The sequence below is a fragment of the Brassica rapa genome, chromosome A08, assembly GCF_000309985.2.
Source record: "Brassica rapa cultivar Chiifu-401-42 chromosome A08, CAAS_Brap_v3.01, whole genome shotgun sequence".
NCBI lineage: Eukaryota > Viridiplantae > Streptophyta > Magnoliopsida > Brassicales > Brassicaceae > Brassica > Brassica rapa.
The window spans coordinates 3,870,977-3,891,601 of record NC_024802.2 but is presented as its reverse complement, the minus strand read 5'-3'; the positions used below and the strand labels follow the sequence as shown (position 1 = coordinate 3,891,601).

Here is a 20,625-nt window from a genome sequence, read left to right as displayed (position 1 = left end):
TGCACACTCCACTATGAATAAGAAATAAAAAAAAAACAGTATTGTCATCAAACTTTATCACAAATCCACATTTGTACATCTATAATTATGAGTTGGACAATTAGTTAATTTGATACAATACCAAAGCAAGAATAATCGAAAAACAACTATACCACCGCATACTAATAAGTAACACATAACAGAATCAAATTCTTGAATCTTAAAACAAATTTCAACTCGAGCATTTAGTGAATATCAAATTAACTAATATCCCGCCCGTAGGGCGGACCGACCCTAGTACAATATATAAAAATATTCAAATACTTTTGAATAAAAATATGAAAACTTTTTGGTTTCGTAAATTATATTTTCTTAAAAAGATATTTCTGCACTAAAAAATCTATTAAAACAGTTATAAGATTGAAAGAACAAATAATCTATTAAAACAGTTTATAAGATTGAAAGAACAAATAATCTGTGTGGCCGTGCGGTTCCAACATAAAAAAAAAACATTAAAGATTACATGAACGTTTATTTGTTTTTGTCGATGAAAAAGCTGTTAGAAGATGGGTATCAATTTAGATTTCGATAATAAAAAGAATCAGATGTACCAAATCTCTACTTATATCTATATCTGTTATGAACCAAATTTAAGCTGATTATAATTTAATTTGATTATAATATGAACCAAATTATTAGGAAATTAATTTTTTCTAATAATTATAATAATTTTAATTAATCCGCATAAAAATGTATATTATTCAATTAATTATAAAATGTATTTAATTAATTTAAAATAAAATTTACCCTGTTCCGCAGGTCATGGTCTAGTTAATTATTAAAACTGAAATGCATACCAGATATAAAACCTTTCACCAGTTCATAGCAGAAGAAGAAGAACCATAGGTAATACATAAACAGGGAGATAAATCGATGTGTAAGCAAGAACATTAACTAGTTATCAGTTTTTGTTCTTAGTCTCTTGGCTTCATGATCTAGTTCGTAAAGATTTATTCTATTATTTAATATTAAATTATTGAATATTTCGAACAAATCGTTTGTTACAGTCCATCTCTGTGTTATTGCCCGACTGTTTGTTAACATTCTGTTTGAATCGGCTCATCAATTTGGGCATAGAATTAGAAGTATCTTCGACCATATGAAAGAGTTTGTCAAAATTTCGTGTGTCCAATACAAAGGAACCAACAAAAGATAACGATAGTTGTTTCGATTTGAAAAATCTCCTAATGTACCACTTTTTTAGTATCACTTTTCATGTTTACATTAACCACATTTACCCGTAGTTTTAAAAGAATAAATGAATATTTATATTCATAGGGTTAACTAATATAGAATAGTGTTTCGATTGTGGGGAGGTGGATTTTGGAGGATGGAGTTTTAGGATTTTTTAAAAAAATACTAAAAATTTAAATCAATAATTTTAAAATAATTTCAAAAATAATTTTGAATTTTAAAAAGAAAATTTGAAAAAAGAATTAACAAAAAATATGAATAAAGTTTCAATTTTTTTTGAAAGATAAAATTTGAAAACATATAATTCAAAAATTAAAAAAAAAATATTTTTTATTTTATTATTATTTATTTAGTTAATTGTCTATATTTATATATTTTATATCAAAGGTATAAGGGGTCTTTTGTGTTTTTAACAAATAAGGTACAACCAATGTGGTAAATTCAAAATTTCTCCTTTCGATTTGGTATAGCAAGAATAAATTCTTAGGGATTTTGCATTTGGGATATTTCAAATAACATTTTGAAACAAATGATAAGTCTTTTTAAAGGTTATTTTATGAATGAAAATAATCCAGAAAATGTCTTTCAATAAATTATATAAACTAAACTCGAAGAAAAATCAGAAAGAGATGGAAAAAATTCTCCAATTCTTTGATTTATACTAAAAATGGATAAAACTAACATATTTCACACCTCAACTCTAAACCATAAGTCTATAGTAGTTAACTCTTGGATATAAATATCTTTTACCCTTCATTAAAAGAAAAGGTAAAAGTGATTAGTATAAACATGAAAAATGATACTATGAATGTGGTATTTGTGGTAATTTTTATATAACAAGATACAAATGGTCATAAAACTATATGAGTAAAAAAAAATATTTAATAGATATTCAGAATAAGTTACATATATGTATATACATATATTAAATAATTATTTATATAATATATATGCAGAAAATTTCCAAGGACGATTATAAATTTTATAACTATTAATAGTCCTACACTGAAAATTTTGTTATCAATAATTTAAGATTTGTTTTTATAAAAATATACAAATGATCATAAAACTAAAGATATATATGCTAGAATAACCACATGTTAGTGGTCCAGTGGTTAAACTCAACCTGGGAAGTCATGATTTCGAGTGCTGCTGGGAGGTGATTATCTTGAAGGACCTTCGGGCCTAATACAGAGAAGCCTGCTAACGTGTGGTCACTGGTGGGATTTACATGAGGTGATCACCAACCCTCCTGGATGCCTCGGTGGGCTCCCTGGCTAAGCTCCGGTGGACGGTCATTAGAGCTAGTCGGATCCTCTCGAGGCTCCAAATACCAGGATCATCAAAGAAATAAAATAATAATAATTTGTGGTTTAAGGTAATTTTTTTCTTTTTACAAGTTATAAATATTAAATTATAAATTCTGCGATTGAAACCTAACCTAGTTACTTAAAATGGCCAACGAGTAATATTATAAAGGAATATGGATCCATTAACTAACGTCTGATGGAAAAAAATTACATCTAGAGATACTTTTAACTTGTCTATTTACACCTCGACATACTTCCAGCATGCAGAGTACTTTCTCCTTGTGAATTCTCTAAAAAAGCCTTCTAATTTAAATAAGTTAAAAATGTGTGGTTTGGTCACATTCAATCATTCTTTCTTTCACTGTCACAACCTTCTTTTACATTATTAGCTTCTTCTCTCTCTCTTCTTATGCATTTTGAAACTAATTTTCCATGGTTGATACTTACAAGCTTTACCATGTCCTCCAATAAAACTGATGAGTTAAAATTCTAATTTCTTCTCTCGATTCACATTCATGTTCCCATTTTCACTTGGGCAATTCTCTCAAATAGCCATTTTTAAGTTTTTATCACAAAAATAGCCCTCAAAAAATAAAATTACCAAAATTGCCCCTTGTTGTTTTGAAAATTTTAATCTTAATTTTTAATTTTTTTATTTTTTGAAATTTGAAACCCATCCCTTAACTCTAAATCCTAAATCAAGATTAATTAATCCAAGGGGTATAAATGCATATTTTACTTTTTAATAAAACATTTTTTTGGTCATTTTCCTCCTTGATAGGCTATTTTTGTGAAAATAAATTAAAAAGGGTTATCCAAGGGAATTTCTCTCTCCACTTTCACCATTCCTATCCTTCTTCATTTTATGGTCTTCTGTATATTTTTCGTAGGCTTCGATTATCTCGTAGGAGGATTTTACTCTTATACTTATACCATGAACCACATATCTAATTTTAGCTACATAATTTCATGGGATTTTTGGTGGTTTATCTTCATGCTCATCAATCGCTATCGCCTTTGTCAAAAATCTCCGGTCCTCTTGAACTGTTCACTTGGCCACACATCACTTCTTTAAGGACTGAGTTCTTCAAACTAGCACATATACTTTTTCATGGCTGGGGAGTTTCATTGAAATTTATGAAGAGCATTTGTGATGAGAATGGGTAATGATCAGTCGTATATCCTCTTCTTGACCACATCACTGCTCCTCCTGAACACATAACTTTTAACCCTGACCAAAAATTCTAATCCAAACTATATGGATACAGACCCTTCTATCTACAACAACCCTGACCACAAAACTTCTAATCCAAATTATATGCATACGGACCCTTCAATCTACAACAACCCTGACCACAATTACCACCAAAACACTGTGTCACCTTACCATAACACCTACAACCACATCAATATTTCTCCTGACCATATAACTTCAGCCTCTACAAACACCAGCCATCAGATTAATCTAAAAATAAAACAATCTAACGGTTAGGGATACAACTCGAAAAACAATAAACCTGCCAATAATTAATTCCAAAGAAACAGCCTAACTAGTGTTTTAAAAATAAAAGATATAGTAACTAAACGTACAACTTCCGCCAAAGGGGCAAATTCGTCACAAAATGAAGCCAGCAAAGGCCCAAAGGCAGCACAAGCTGCAAGTATGTCCAAGTGAAAGATGTATAGCCCAAAGTATGTCTACATGCTAAGCTCTCCGTCTGATGTGTCATAAAACAATATTACATGTGAGAAAAAAAGGTAAAATTTGGTGTGCCAAACACATCACTCCATGAGCAAATCACCCCTATCAAGGAAGTCTGACTACAGAGTGAGTTTACCACTTGCTTTACCTTTGTATCAATCTATAAAAAGACTCATTAGCCTCTCTTATTTCTCCACCAAACCCTCATCAACTTAAAAGCTCATAACACTTTGTTGCTCTCTCTATAGGCATCTTGATTTCTTTCATCTCTCTTCTTTCATAATCAACAACAAATCTGTTATGTATGCCGCAAACTTGGTCATCATGAATTTTGACCGTTCGTCTGCAGTGTGTGTTGAAGATATGGGGGACAGTTCTATAGGAGCATTTATTGAGAATGGTGGAGATGACGATGACATTGGCCATGGTTATGCTTGCATGATTCATCTCACACATCAAATGTAATTTAGAATAAAAGAGAGAGTTTAGATCTCTAGATAGGCCAAGTATGTACTGAAAATGTAAGGAGCCTTCTTAGAAACAAACATGGCTCTATATTGTACAAAATCATCTCTTCTTCAACCGTGTCACATTTTCTATTCATTTTGGATGTCAAGTTAACGTTCATTTTAAGTTATTGTGGCATTTTTTTGTCTATTAAATTATCTAACGCTTATTTAACTATATAAATATTGTACTATAAGAATTTGAATTTGTCTTTTTTTTTGTTTTCACAGATTTTGTGTTTGCAGTTTAGTATTGAATTTATTTATTCACACAATATTCAATTTTTCAAAAGTTGAATTTAAAGTTTAACCTACTGGTTTATTCATAAAGTTGTGAGAATTCAAATTTTGAAATTAGACTCTCAAGCAGTAAGCCACGCATGTGTTTAGAAATCAGAGGTATTATAAGGGTTTATTAACCGAAACATGCATTATCACAGCAGTAACAAAACATGCATCCGGTGCTGTGGTCGAACCTGAGACGCGTATGGTGCCACATTATGATTTCATTAAATCTGTGTAACTAAGAAAATCGAAAGTGTTGAGAAAAGTCAGTTTTGTTATAAACACCAAGCACGCTTGTCACTTTAAGTTTACCGTACTCTCTGTAGTAAGCTTGACCTTTGGGTGAACTGAAGAAAGATTGTGCTCACACTTTTCTTAACTTTTACTTTACTTGAAGATAGAAAGATTAAAACGAACCCTTATTCTCTTCAGTAAACGCAAATAGCGCCCTTTTGTTTACGATTTGCTTGTTTAGCAATTTTTTTCTTGTTGATTAACCATACAAAGAAAAATGTTTTCTGTCTAATTTTTTCTGCACTTGCGACCATGTTTGTGATTGTGAAGCTTGCTTAGGGACGACACCACGGATAATGATCACGGACTTGACTACACTCAAGCCGCATATGTAGAAAACTTAGACCAAGATGACGATAAATATCAATTAATATTAAATGAAATGATTTGAATTCATTAATTTACCAAAGTTTGTTACAATCAATACATATACACAAGGTTAAACAAAAGGAAACTTAAACCATGTCGGTTATCTAGTCTACTAAACCGGTATATACACAATACGCGCAGTCAAGTCTCTGAAACTGAGCCATCAGGGGGAAGGAAGAGACTTGATATGGACAAACGGTTGAGAATGGAATGAAACGGTCCAGAGTGTAGAGGCTTCGTCATGATTTCTCCATGCTGGTTTGCACTCGAAACATGCATCAAGGTAATGAAGCCTTTCTTAACCTGATCACGAATGGTGTGATAGTCTATCTCCATTTGCTTTGTCTGTTCGTGAAAGATGGGATTGGTTGCGATATGCATTACAGACTTATTATCGCAGAAAAGTTTTGCATTCGTTGAAACCTTGATGTGAAGAGTGAGAAGTTGTTGTAGCCAGAGTAACTCCCAAGTAGCATGCGCCATGCTTAGATACTCAGCTTCGGTACTACTGCGGCTAACCACATCCTGCTTCTTCGATTTCTATGTAATCAAGGAGTTCCCAACGTAGACACAATAACCAGTAAGAGAGTGTATACTATCAGGGCATGTTGCCCATTAGCATCAGCAAATGCATTGAGACACTGTCGAGATGAAGCAGAGTAGAAGAGTCCATGTCCCGGTTTATTCTTGATGTATCGAAGAATCTTATGTGCAGCTTCAAGATGAAAATCTGTAGGAGAAGCCTTGAATTGACTGAGACAGTGCACCACAAAGGTGATGTCAGGACGAGTGATTGTCAAATATAGAAGATGACCAATCAGAGCTCGATAGCTACTCGGATCTGTAAGCTTAGCACCAGAGTCCTTACTCAACTTAACCAAACGATCCATTGGCCCCGAACTCAGCTTACATACGAGAAGACCAGCATCAACTAGAAGACTCAATGCATATTTCCATTGGGATATAGAAATACCTTCAAATGATCTAGCTATCTCCAAACCAAGAAAGAACCGCAATGGTCCTAAGTCCTTAATCTTGAAATGAGAGCTAAGTCTTTTTGAGGAGAGCAACCTCTGCATCATTATTTCCAACACTCATTATATCGTCTACATACACAAGAACTGCAGTGAAGACAAAACCATGTTGCTTGAAAATAATGTGTTATCCGCTGGAGATTGAGTGTAACCAGCAGATAGGAAGACTGCAGATAGACATTGGTACCATTTACATGAGGCTTGCATCAACCCATAGAGCGAATTATGAAGAAGGGGTTTGGAGAAAGAGAGCCATAAGCGGGTACATACCGTAAGGAATGCTCATAAACATTTCCTAATCAAAATCACTATCAAGTTTGACACTAGCAAGGAGAAGTCCATCTGAGACATACTACATCCTTGTATAGCTGCAAGACTAAGGAGAAGTTTGACACTAGCAAGTTTTGCAACCAGAGAAAATGTATCAGTGAAATCTACTCCTTCCTGCTATGTGAACCCCTTAGACACCAAGCAAGCTTTGTAACGCTCCACAATGACATCTGCGTTGTACTTAATTGTATAAACCCATTTACAACCTACCACATTTTTACCAGGATGTAAAGACTAAACTGTCCATATCTTATTTGCTTCCATAGCTTGCAACTCTTCAGTCGTGGCTTTGCGAAAATTAATAGATAACATGGCTTGCTTAAAAGATGTTGGCTATGTATCAAGGGAGTGTTGAGATGAGATCAATATATAGGAAGAGAAAGACATGAGGAGTTGAGTATGATGAAGAGGCCGTAGTAATACTAGTTACCCGAGTAACTTACAAAGCGTAAACCAAAGTTACCCTAGTAATACTAGTATACTAGTTATACTAGTTACCCGGGTAACTTTGGAAGAAGAAGAGAAGCCCTATTCTCTTAGCTAAGGTATCAGTCCGTTGCAAGGGAAGAGGAGGCGCGTGACTCCCAAACACTTGTTGGAGACCCTCTCAAAGACGTTTGGAAACGTCTCCAACATCAGCCGTATTAACTCCATGAAGCAAGATGGAGGAGAGCTCACCAAACAAATGGGAAAGTTTAGATCATTATGGTCTGAACTTTTCTTTTCTTGTAACTACCAAAAGGTAGTGGTTTAGTGGTTCCTGATTGAGGAATTGCTTCGTAGATCATGTCCATGATCACTTCCTCTCAAGCAGAGAACTATATAACCATTTCCATTTGGCCAGTCAAAACTACATCATGCTTAGGTACATGATATATCCTCTTAAGCCACAAATTGTTCTAACATTTTGGACATTCCATACTCTTATATATGGAAGCATGGATGAGCTCAGCCACTGTCAAACGTGGTTGAGCTACTGGTACAGCCGGTCTAGCTGACCTAGTAGGAATTGTAGGGATCCAAGGGTCTGATAACCCAAATGTACAATTTGTCTGATCCCCAGTGTCAATAAAGGTCTTGTTGCCATCAAGCTTGTCAAGACGTAAGAAGATGATACAAATCTTGTTGCTCGCAAAGGCGAGCATATACAATGATACTTTCGGCGAAGAACTCTTGCAAGAAGAGAATAGGGGAACTGTATCAATATCCACAATTGTTTTGCCAATAAAGTTAATATGAACCTATCAGTTTGTGCAATGTGAGTTATAAGATAGTACTTATGCCAAAGGCTGAAGAAAGTTCTACCAGATCGCATGTCGGAAACCCAATAGGCTTTCGTTGCAGGTAGGAATATTACTAACAACATAATGATTGCTCAAGAGACTTTTCATACTCTCAAAACAAAACCAGGTGGGCGGCACAAGAGATTGACCATCAAAACTGATATGAGTAAAACGTATGATCCATGGAGTGGATATTTATACAGAAAGTAATGGAGAAGATGGGTTTCTCAGAAACTTGGATAAAATGGATTATGTGATGCGTCTCTTCTATTAAGTATCAAGTTCTTCTAAACTGTCAACCTAGAGGAAACATTGTCCCACAGAGAGGTTTACGACAAGGAGATTCTTTGTCGCTCGTTAGCCTTCTAAAGAATTCATACGAAGAGTGGGTTGTATACCGTAAAATCTGGATATTAGGTGTCATGGAATATCCTCTCCCATACTTCCGATATTATGGTATATGAGCACAATATCGCAAAATGACGAGCCTTCGGTTGGAAAATCAAGGCTCCCTAAACATACATCACCTAATTTGGCAAATGGCTTCTGGTTACTTAACGGTAACAAGAAACTTAACTCGTCGTCATATGCGATGTGATAACCATTTTCCAAGATGTGGAGAAGCTAATGAATTAGTAAATCATACGATTCTTGAATGTCCACCCGCTTTACAATCTTGGGCCTTTCTTCGACACCATCGTGTTCGAACGTGTTTTCTATATCGAGCGTGTACTCCAATCTAGATTATTTATTTTGGAGGAAGAATGAAATAGAACATCTGGAGTTGGACAGAGACCCATATCAATAGATTATATGGTATTACTAGAAAGCCAGGAATGATAAACTGTTTAGAGGAATTACACGAGACCCGTTAGAGCCAATTAGACATGCTCAAAGTGAATGTCATGCTTGCTTTCAGATGAACTCAAAGACCAATGATGATGCACATCCACCACACCAGACACATAATACACAAGCCTTATGGTTGCAGAGTATTTGTTTAGTAGATGGATCATGGACTTCGGAACCACATTATAGTGGATATCTTTGGGTATGAATGGATGTTTCTGGAAATAAACAATTCCTACTGTTAAACAATTCCTACTGTTGTGAAACAAAGATAGACAATTATCCTGCTATACTCAAAATTAGATGCTCATATTTGGTCCATGGAGAATATGGTTCAACATACAACATGTCAGCAATTCGGAACAGACTGCAAGAATATAATCTCAACGATCAAGGATTCGGAAGCATGACCAAATTTTTATACGGAACTAGCATAGCTAGCAGATATTCAAGGTAGGTTTCAAGACTTCAAGATCATTCACGTATCAAGGGCAGAGAATCGAACTACATATACTTTAGCTAAGACCACCCAAGCTTTTATAAGAGTTTAGTTTTTGTTGGTTGTTTTATTCCGATATGGATTCCATGAGCACCTCTAGTTTAGTGATAGAATAGTCTTTTCATGTCAAACAGATGGCTTTTATGTATTTTAGCCTCAGTCAATTTACTATAGTATTGTGATCTATCACTTCTATATACTGTGTATAAGAATGTAGAATGCAAAAATGATACTCGCTAATTTGTTTTGTAACAGTGATACTTGTTATTAGTCTTGTACTTATATAAAAGAAAATGAGTACTATTTATGGTCAACAGTTTCATAGTGAACTGTATTTAAGATCAAAGAAAAATTACTAGTACACTGCTACTTTAAAATATACTGAATTTATTTGTAACATCCTGGTTTGTGGTATATGGAAAGGTTTAAGAGAATTAATTTGGCTACTTATGTCACCAACGTGCACCTACCTTTCCGGGAACACATTCGTTTAGAACTCTACAATTAAGGAGTAGTAGAAGGGTGGATAACATACTGGCAAGAAATTCGTGATATCGTGCGAGTGAGACTAATAACGGTGAAAATTCATGTGGTGAATGCAAAGTCAGTAACCACCAATCTTGAGCCTCCAGAAAAGTAACGCACCACCCGTCGCACGGGATGGAGCCTACGGGCCGAGTGAGCGGGCGTGGGAGGCTCATTAGCCATGGGTTGTCGGGGGTGATACAAGTGGTATGGTATCAGAGCTGGTTATCCATCTCGGGTGGCATCTTGAGACTTGTTGTAGTGCGCAAATAGGATGTTTCGCTCTGTTAGAGGAGGTGAATAGTAACATTCCGATTTGTGGTATATGGAAAAGCTTAACATAATTGATTTAGCTCCAGTAACACCAAAATGCGCTTACTTTTTTCGGGCACACATTCGTTTAGAACTCTAGAGTCAAACATGCTTGAGCTGCAGTAGTAGAATGATGGGTGGTATATCAAAAAAAAATTTGTGATATCGTGCGAGCTTACACACGAAATGTAATCATGTGATGTTTGTAAGGTCAGCAAACATGATTTGTAAGCCTCCGAAAAATTAACGCACTACTCATCTTATGGGATGGAGCGAGTAAGCGGATGTTGGAGGCCTGTAGACGGTCGGGGGCTTACATTGTTCATCACTGAACCGCCTCACATAAATCATGTTTGTATACTTATTTGGTTAACTATACGGCATTTTTGTCTGAACTGAATTGTACGACATTTAGTGATAGATTTGTTAAAAGTTCATATATACTATCGTTAGTATGTTAAGCAGAGGATGTTCGGTGTGGCAGATAATCCTTAGAAATTATCGGGGTTTTTCGAATACCCAACTAACGAGGATAGGAGCATTACAATAACATTTCGAAAATCACTGACAGTCTTATTTGTAACAGTTCATGATCTGGTTTTATCTATTTTATTCAAAGATAAAGTGGGAGAAAAAGTGAGATTGAAAAAAAAAACCTTTTATTCGACTATATATTAAGTCGAGAAACTTAAAACAAACCCTAGGGCATCAAATCATTAATAAAAAAAATGCAAAATCATTGTTCATAAACATAAAACCATTCAGGCTGCTGGAGCATAATCATATATAATGTCATCATCGTTGTCACCATTTTCGACATAGGTAGCTTGAACTTGAGCATACTCAAATGCTTGATCGTTACTAGCCATGACGCCTCCAATAATGCACGTTTCAGAAATATTATTGTTGGGAAAAAAATCGCAGACATTAATCATTTTTTTTCTTCAAATAAACCGCTCAATCAAGCGTAGAAGGGCAAATGAAAAACAAAGAAGATTGATTTGAGTTTGATAAGGGAACGAGAGATCGTTGGTTTTTTATAGGTGTGGGAACAAAATTGATGAGATTTTGGACTCGTTTCCGCCTTCTACTGACCTCGCCAAGGAGTGTGATATGCTCGTAAGAAACGTGGAATCGCACAATACAGATTATGAATCGCTGTTAACTTTTTGACACTTGGGAATTTATAGTGACACGTCTGCGACACATCGGTTTGCATTTCCTTTTTCTTTTCAAAGCAGGATAGGCAAGAAAATGTTTTTTTGCCTTCACTGGAATATTATTTGTAGTGGCGACATAATGGTACAAAATATATTTGTCTGTGTTCATTGATTATAAATGTAATTCGCATACATAACTATATTAATAAAAAATGGGATTATTATGTGCTGGCATATCAATCCCAATTCACTAAAAAATATAATGAAAAGTGTAATTAAATAAATTAAAGAACACAGTCTAAAATAAAAATGAAGAACTTCACTAAAGCTATCGATTTAAGTCAAAAACAAATTTGAATTTATTTGAAGTAAATAAAAAAAGAATCAAATTTAAGTGAAACTCGGAGTTAAACTCTAAAAGAGACTGAAAATCTAAAGTAAATGCAACGAAGAAAAATTATACTCTATTATAGTATGTTCGAATAACTTTTTCTCTCTATTTTATTATGTTCAGTTATCTATATAAGAATCAGACCTCTGTATTATTTAACAAAATACAGACAAAATACTTTTACACCACTATGTCACGCATACAAATAATATTCCCATCAGATATAAAGGCTAAACCTTTTCTTGCTTTATTGCTTGGAAATAGTACTCCTCCATATCATTTCTAGATAAAGAAATGTAAATTAATACGTGCAGCGTATGTGGCATTTCAAAATCCTTTGTGTAAAAAAAGTTCAATTGTGATTCATTATTTAAATTGTGCTATTCAACAATTTGTATAAACATGTCACACTCCTGACTGAAGTCAGTGTAAGACGGGAGCGAGTCTAAACTTCCATCAACTTTTTTGCTCTTACCTATAAAGAGGCCAACGAACTCGTGTCCTCTCATCAAACTTCTGTGCTTAGCATTTGCTCTTATTGACATTTTATTGATATAACTAGTATATCTCCCGTGCTTTGCACGGTTCTTGTTTTATAATTTACAATAGAAAAAAGTTATTTTGAGATATATTATTTTGAATGTTATATAATTCAGTGTGAAAAATGTTATTTGAGGGTTATATTTGTTGGTAAACTTACAACAAATAAAATTCTGTTGTTTATATCTTTCTATAGTCCAATATAAACACAAGATAAACATCATGTATTCATCTATTTTTCAAAACCTAAAAACAATTGATTATGAAAGTCAAATTGAGGGACACAAACTAAGACTGGCAAACAAACTTATTAATTCTATTCATTTTGACTATTTGTAAAAATAATTAAAAAGAGGGCAGTGCGGAAACAACAAAAAAAGATTTTGACTGTTTGTAAAAATAATTGTATTTACTTTTGATTTTCATTAAAATTGTATTAAATCTGAAAATAAACCTAAATAATTGTGGCTAAAAATAAAAATTATAGAAATTTGGATATATTTCTATCTTTTAAAAAATATTACAATTAACTAAAATACATCTTCTAACAATTGACCTTAATCTAATTCCCACTACAGCAACTTTTCTTTTGTTCTACAATCATAATAAACTTAAAATTTTAGTAGAAAAAAAAGCTTTAAACATAATTTTTATGATAAACTGAATATAAATACTCATGTTTGTATTCCAAATCAAATTAAGGTATGATGTTTTGTATCTACTAGAGGCATTGTCTCCGCGCAAGCACGGAGTTTAGTGACGAACGATGTTTCAACCTCAGATTCCTGTTCAACTTCATGGTCGCAGTGGCATACTGCAATGAACCATGGATTATCTCCAAACTTCATGTAACATGTCTGTTGCTTGACAACTCTCACTGGATCATAATAGACAGTAAAGTCTTTGAGTGTAAAGCACAACTTGTTGGTCTGCATGTCGCATACTGCTCCTACAATAACTATGAAGGCTCTCCCAAGTAATAGAGAAAAGTTTTAGTTGAGCTTGATGTCAAGGACATGAAATTCTAATGGAACTAAGGCATACCAATCTGAACCTCAAGGTTTCTGATGAATTCTCCTGAAGGCCTATCTTCAAACCTAGATGGTATGCCATCACCTTAGGTAGAATGCTGACTGACGATCCTCTCTTGCAGAGCGCACTAGGGTAGTCAATGCCTCCTATCAAGCATGGTACCACAAATTTTCCAAGATCACTCTTCTTCTTTAGCGTAATCCTTTGTTTTATTTTCTCTCTGACTTGGTAGAACATTCTTCTAATGTCCTCTTCAGTTTCTTTAGTTTCTTTGAAGAATATCCACAGCCTGTAGGTAAAGTAAGCCTCCTCAAATGGCTTATCCAATGGGAACCTTAGAATCCCCTTTGTGAAACTATCCATCTCTATATCACTAGCTTCAGATGCTCAGGAACCTTTTCTTTCTTCTTCCTCAAGGTCATTCCCACAGTAGCCTTATCAATTTGTATAGACTTTGGTGCATCTTCAGATTGCTCACTGATGTTTTCCATTGATATCTTTAAAGGCTAAGATGGATTTCTGAGTACATTCAATCATGCTACATCAATTTATGGGAGTTGCACTCAGTAGCAGAGAGGTGTATGTCGATCAATGACTAAGGTTGACTGTCGATCACGGTTTAGTCGCTCTGTCAATCGGTGACTTGTTCATTCTGCCAATCAATGTTTGCAATAAAGGGTTTGAGAGGATAAAGGTGCTTAGCTGTGAATTTTTCATGGGTCATGATTTTAACCGTTTCGCATGATGGAACTGACTTTGTCGATCGATGATGAACAACAGATATCGACCGGTGTTCATCTGATTCCATTGATCGATGTACCTTACCCGGCGTCGTCGATGGACACCAATGTGAACTACCGAAGCTCATGGAGCTTTCAACTTCAACGTCTCCCTCCTGAAGCTTCTCCTCCTTAACCACTTGCCATAAATCATCCTCTATAATGGCATTCATGTGGTACTTCAGTGCTTCATCTCCTTTACTCTTGATGAAGGTGTCTTGCTTTTTAACAGCTTCTCTTATCTGAACCACGTGTGTCTCCAACTTCTTCACATGTGTGTTTAAAGCCTCAAACTTTGCATTTAGCTCTGTGTAGACAATATCTATATTCCCATTGATATTCACCATTAGCTTTTGATGACCCTTAAGAACTTGTTCAATTATTGCTTCTATCTTGCTCTCTCGAGTTTGTGGTGGCACGTTTTGATAGGAAGAATTTCCATAGTTTATGTTGTTGTTATTGTTAAAGTTGTTGCGGTAGGATTTCTCGAACTGTGAACTCTGGTTGAAATTACTCCTCTGTCCATTCTCATAGGAGTTTTTGTACACACTCTGATTCCCAGGTTTCTGATTCAGAAAACCAGTACCACTGATAAAATTCACATCCTCTTCTAAATCTCCATCACTGTTGATTTCTATAGCTTTCATATCCTCTGCAAAGCTAAAATACTTCTTGAGAAGCTTGTGAACACTGTCCAACTTAGCCTTAACTTCATCCAACTCCTCATTTCCTAGAGTGGCTGATTTTCTCCCCTCAAAATCAGTGTTCTTGGTGCTATTTCTGGACGCCAAGTTCTCAATTAGCCTTTCAGCTTCTTCTTTTTTGGATTTCTAGTGTTGAAGTTCCCTTCACTAGATGTGTCCACAACCATCTGATATGCCAGTGCAATGCCTCTGAAGAAAATGTTGAGCAGTTGCACTTCATAAAATCTATGGTGTGGACAGTCTCTCTGACAGAACTTTAAACTGATCCAGGAGTTTCTGACAGACTCTTGAATGAATGTAGCAATCTTGCTTCGTAAGTCTTCAGCTCGTGACTCATTACAGAAATTGCGCATGAACACATTTTGATGTCAGCCCAGGATGTGAGAGATTCTGGTTGTAACTGCTTAAGCCAGCGCGAAGCTTCTCCAGCCAATGAGTACTTGAAGAGCTTGCAGAAAAGATAGGTTCACGGACTCCATTAGCTTTAATGGCAGAAATCAGATTTTTGAACCGCTCCAGATGGCATAGGATGCTCTCGTGACAAACCATAGTAGGGTGTCTGCGCCATTAGTGTAAAGTACTTGGGTTTCAGCTCGAAATCGTTTCTCTGAATAGCAGGAGGATGAATAGCAGATATGTTGGCGTAGTACTGATATGGACGATTATAGTCAACCAACGTTCTGGGTCGAGCAGCCTCGTCTACAGCTTGAGCAACTGCAGGGGCTTCAGCATATTGATCAAAAATTACATCCCTCTGATCATCTAACCTATGACCTGCTGCATTACGCATATGACATTCCTGGTCATGTAAGTCTCCATTCTCATCTCACTATAGGATTAGATTTGCAACCATGTCTCGCGGATGGATGTCGATCGAAGTGTCGATAGTCAGTACTTCAAAACTATCGGTCGACGGATTAGGAGTATCGGTCGATGTTTGCTGAGAAGTATCGGTCGACGAACTGATGTTGTTGTCGATCGATGCGCTTCTCTTTTCTTTGCGGATCGTGTGTTCCAAAAGTGTTGGATCTGAGAAAAGTAGTGATTTTTCCTTGTTGCTTCTAGTATTGTTAGGCATTCACCTGAAAGAAGTCAATAAATTTTTTTTTTTTATCATTTTTCTTAGAACACTTAGAACAGTATAAAATCTAGACTAAATCTAAATAGACAAGATGTAATGGCGATCAAAGCTCCTTGACAACGGCGCCAAATTTGATATCACTCAAATTACCCTAAAGAGTGATTTTACGCTCTCAAATAAGAGGTTCAATTGTATTATTTAGGGATCAAATCTACAGGTAGCTAGGGTACACAATAGATCTAAACAGTTTATGATTAAGCTAGGTAAATAATGTAAATAGTGAATTGCAGGGTGAATAAGACAGTTGTTCGATTGGTTGGTCTAGAGGTTTGTAAGCAATATGAGAAAGCGTTAGACTTAAGGTTTATATTCAGGTAATCATAACTATAATAGTATAGAATCTAGGATTGTATATTGGATATTTTAGAACGCAAACTAAGTAATAATCTATCAACTTCCGTTTGTCTAGATTATCTATTGGCTGAATCTCAGATCTCAACTCTCGTTTGTTGATGTGGAGAAAGTGTCGATCGTTACCGTCGATGGATAATCGATCGATACACCTTTCAGAACGTCGATCAATACACATATAAGATTGTCGATTGATGTTACTTCCAGCAAGCTTTACCAAGCAGGTTTGAATTATGTTTACTAGGTTTCCTAGATCAACTTACATTTGTTTCTAGCAATTCTAGCACAACATGAATCAGTTCAGGTAAAAGATCAGGCTTCCGCGTGCACCTAATTTTCTTAATATTAGGATTCTAGTTAGCTACTCTAGAACACATGCAATAAAATTAATTCAACTGATGGATGTCACAAACAACTCAAAAATTCTATATTTGAGGCTAATCCTTCGTAATCCTATTTGAACCCTAAACCTAACAAGGTGAACTACTCAGACATAGCAAAACAATTTCTAACAATAAACATAAAAGAATGCATAAATAGATTAAGTTTAGAAATACTGGAGTTCCAATACAAATCTATGAAAGAGTATATGATTTTCTCTTCAATTCTACTAAAAACCTTAAGATTAGTTTGTTGTGTAAAATTAGAGCGTCTGGAAAGTGTGTGTTGCCTAGAACAATGGGAGAGCACAAAAAAATTTGGTTAAAAACGGCCAAGCATATCTCTGTAAATATGTCTTGACTTTGGTTTTAAGCCGGTTGGGCTTTGCGCGCTTCGCTGTCAATTGATGGTACAGTGTGTGCATCGATCGATGTTTGACTCTAAATGTTGACTTTTCGGACTGATTCGATGGTCAGCTACGAGATTCTCTCATTTTATCTTCAAAATGCACACAAATCTTCATTTTTTTTTTCAAATCACTCATGAATATGTAAATGTGCTAAAAAAAACTCCAATATCTAATAAATAGTTTCTAAAATATATATATATATATATATATTATGGTTAAAAGTGGATAAAATCCATAATATATCTCTATTATTCATCATTTTCATCGACCATTAAGCATGAGCCAGCTGGTCGACCCTTCTATCCCATCGGCCACCGGGCAGATTTCTGTTTGGTCGACCTGTTTGTAAGGTCATGTTCGGAACAAACTACTATTACATTTTTTGTATATTAAGTACATAACAATAATTGTAATCAAAACGTGGAATCATTATTGCGTATGGGTGACACATGTTAAAACTATAATATATGAACAGGCTGTGTCACAAGATAGATGTACGATTAGTTATTAATACTCTTGTAAGAAAAAGAGATCTTTACTTGAACCAATAACATAAATCTTTCCCCCCAATTTCAAATAGAGGTGACCGATGTTGCCGCTAACTAACCACCTTAGATTAGATTATATATATTATTTATACTATATTTAAGGCTCCACTCGGTTTTTGTTCTAGGGGAATAATATTAGTGAAAAGGAACAATGCTTGCCTTTACATGTATACTAGAAAGGAATAAAGATGAACCAGTGACATGACTTAACGTCTTATGTGTCATAATAAAATCCTACGTGTAAGAAAAAAGGTAAAATCTCTTGGGCGAAACACACATCTCCATGAGAAAATCACAAACCCTACGGAGGCAGTCCTGACCTTAGTGTGCGTTCACCACTTGTGTTACCTTTTATTTCCATCTATAAAAACGTTATTAGTCTCTCTTATTCTACCACCAAATTCACATCCATATTACAAACTTATTTCACTTATTCCCTCTCTCTCTCTCTCTCTCTCTCTCTCTCTCTCTCTCTCTCTCTCTCTCGGCCTCTTCAAGCCTTTCATCTCTCTACTTTCATAACCAATAAGTAATCATGTATTTAGTCGCACACTTGGTCATTAAGAGTTTTGACGGTGATTATGCAGTGTCTGCTGAAGATGTGGTGGATACGTCTCGAGCGGCGTATATTGAAAATGGTGGTGATGACGATGACGGTGGCTACGATTATGCTCCGGCTGCGTAATTTGTTTCCTATTAGTATAAAATGTAAATTAGGAGGGGAAAAGAGATGATATGGTATTTATATACCTAGCTAGGCCATTTAGGTACTAGATAGTGTGGTGACTCTTCTTAATTAGATAAAACAGGGCTTCCCATTGATGTAGAAATGCATCTCTTTGTTAATCAGAATCACTTTTTTATCTCTTAATTAACTGTCAATCTAGTTTATTTTTTCTATATGTAATTTAACGGACTTCTATCTAAATAAACTCTTTAATGTTATAAAATTTTGCGTAAGTGTGATAGTTTTCATAGATTTTTTGTACTTTTTGGTTTACATTTACTTTATTCATTCAATTCAATCAACGCAATATTCGTTTTTCCAATATAAGGGAGCCCAAGTTAAAGTTTGAACCCATTGGTTTATTCATCTAGTCGTGAAAATTTTCACACTACGAAATAGACTAACGGGAAGCCACGCATGCAGATGGAAACCAGAGACAATGAGGCGTATAGATCTTTCTTCTGGACATGCAATTTTTAATAGCTTCATTAATTAACGTTAATTTTGGTCCATCCAAAGTATGAGAAATCTGAGCATAACTTCTTAAAGCTCAAAAGCACTAAAAATCCTCATCTTAAGGCTCCTAAGAGCAACATTATCAACACACTTCTTAGAAAATTTCTTAGAGTTTTTAATTAGTATTTCTAGTCTAAGCACTTTTCTAAGATACTTAAGTGAAAAACAACATTATCAATAGAACTTTTTGAAGGTTCTTAGGTATAAAATATTATTTTTTATTAATAATTAGTAATTAAGACATATAATCCTGAACATATACCCATTTATAATCACCACTAAAAAAAAGAAAGATTTTTATTAATTTGATTTAAAATTACAAACATTTTATTACATTCCATACATAAAAAAACTTCAGAAATAATAGCAAACACACATTTTATTCAATTCATAGAAACTTAAAAATCATATGTTATTTGGAAGATGTCCAAATTTAGCCCATATATTTTCAATCAAATCGTATTTTAATTGTTCATGGGCTTGTCTATTACGAACGCTCGTTCGACGATCCATTGCACTGCCGAGATTTGAAGGCCTAGTAACGGTAAATGTATCCTCGTCTTCGCTTTCTTGAAATTCTCTAACATTATCTAGAGTGTTTGTTGATCGTTCATCCTCGACAATCATATTATGGAGAATGATGCATGCTCTCATAATATTTGCTATTTTGTCTTTATTCCATAACTTAGATGGATTTTTCACAACGGCAAATCTAGCTTGCAGAATTCCGAAGGCACGCTCAACATCTTTTCGAACAGCTTCTTGGGTTTTAGCAAATAACGAATGTTTCTCACTTTGTGGAAGTCGGATAGATTGAATAAAAGTCGCCCATTTCGGATAAATACCATCAGTGAGATAATATGCCAAATGGTATGGATTACCATTAACATAGAAGTTTACTTGTGGCGCTATTCCGTTAATAATGTCATCAAAAACGGGTGATCGATCAAGAATATTAAGATCGTTCATAGTACCTGGAGCTCCAAAAAATGCATGCCATATCCAAAGGTCACTTGAAGCTACCGCCTCCAAGACAATTGTTGGTTTTCCGGTTCCTCGTGAATACATTCCTTTCCAAGCCGTGGGGCAATTCTTCCACTCCCTATGCATACAGTCGATGCTTCCAATCATCCCCGGGAACCAACGTTGTTCTTCGATATAGAGTAGTCTTTGCAGATCCTCTTGTGTGGGATGTCGTAGGTATTCATCACCAAACAAGCTGATTATACCGGCCGTAAAATTGTGCAAACATTTCCGAGCTGTCGTTTCAGCAAGTCGAACATACTCATCAAGTGAATCAGCTGCACCGCCATATGCCAACTGTCGAATTGATGCAGTACATTTTTGTAGGGGTGTTAGACTAGACCGTCCGGTACAATCTTCTCTTGGTTTAAAATACAGTATTTCTATGGAGA

General features: G+C 35.1%; 1 protein-coding gene across 1 annotated transcript; it reads left to right on the top strand.

Moving 5' to 3' along the window:
* Nucleotides 1-258: 258 nt before the first annotated feature.
* LOC103833077 lies at nucleotides 259-18,921 on the top strand. Its single transcript, XM_033276887.1, has one exon. The coding sequence runs from the start codon at nucleotides 18,503-18,505 to the stop codon at nucleotides 18,650-18,652; it is 150 nt and encodes a 49-aa protein (XP_033132778.1). The 5' UTR covers nucleotides 259-18,502; the 3' UTR covers nucleotides 18,653-18,921.
* Nucleotides 18,922-20,625: the final 1,704 nt, after the last annotated feature.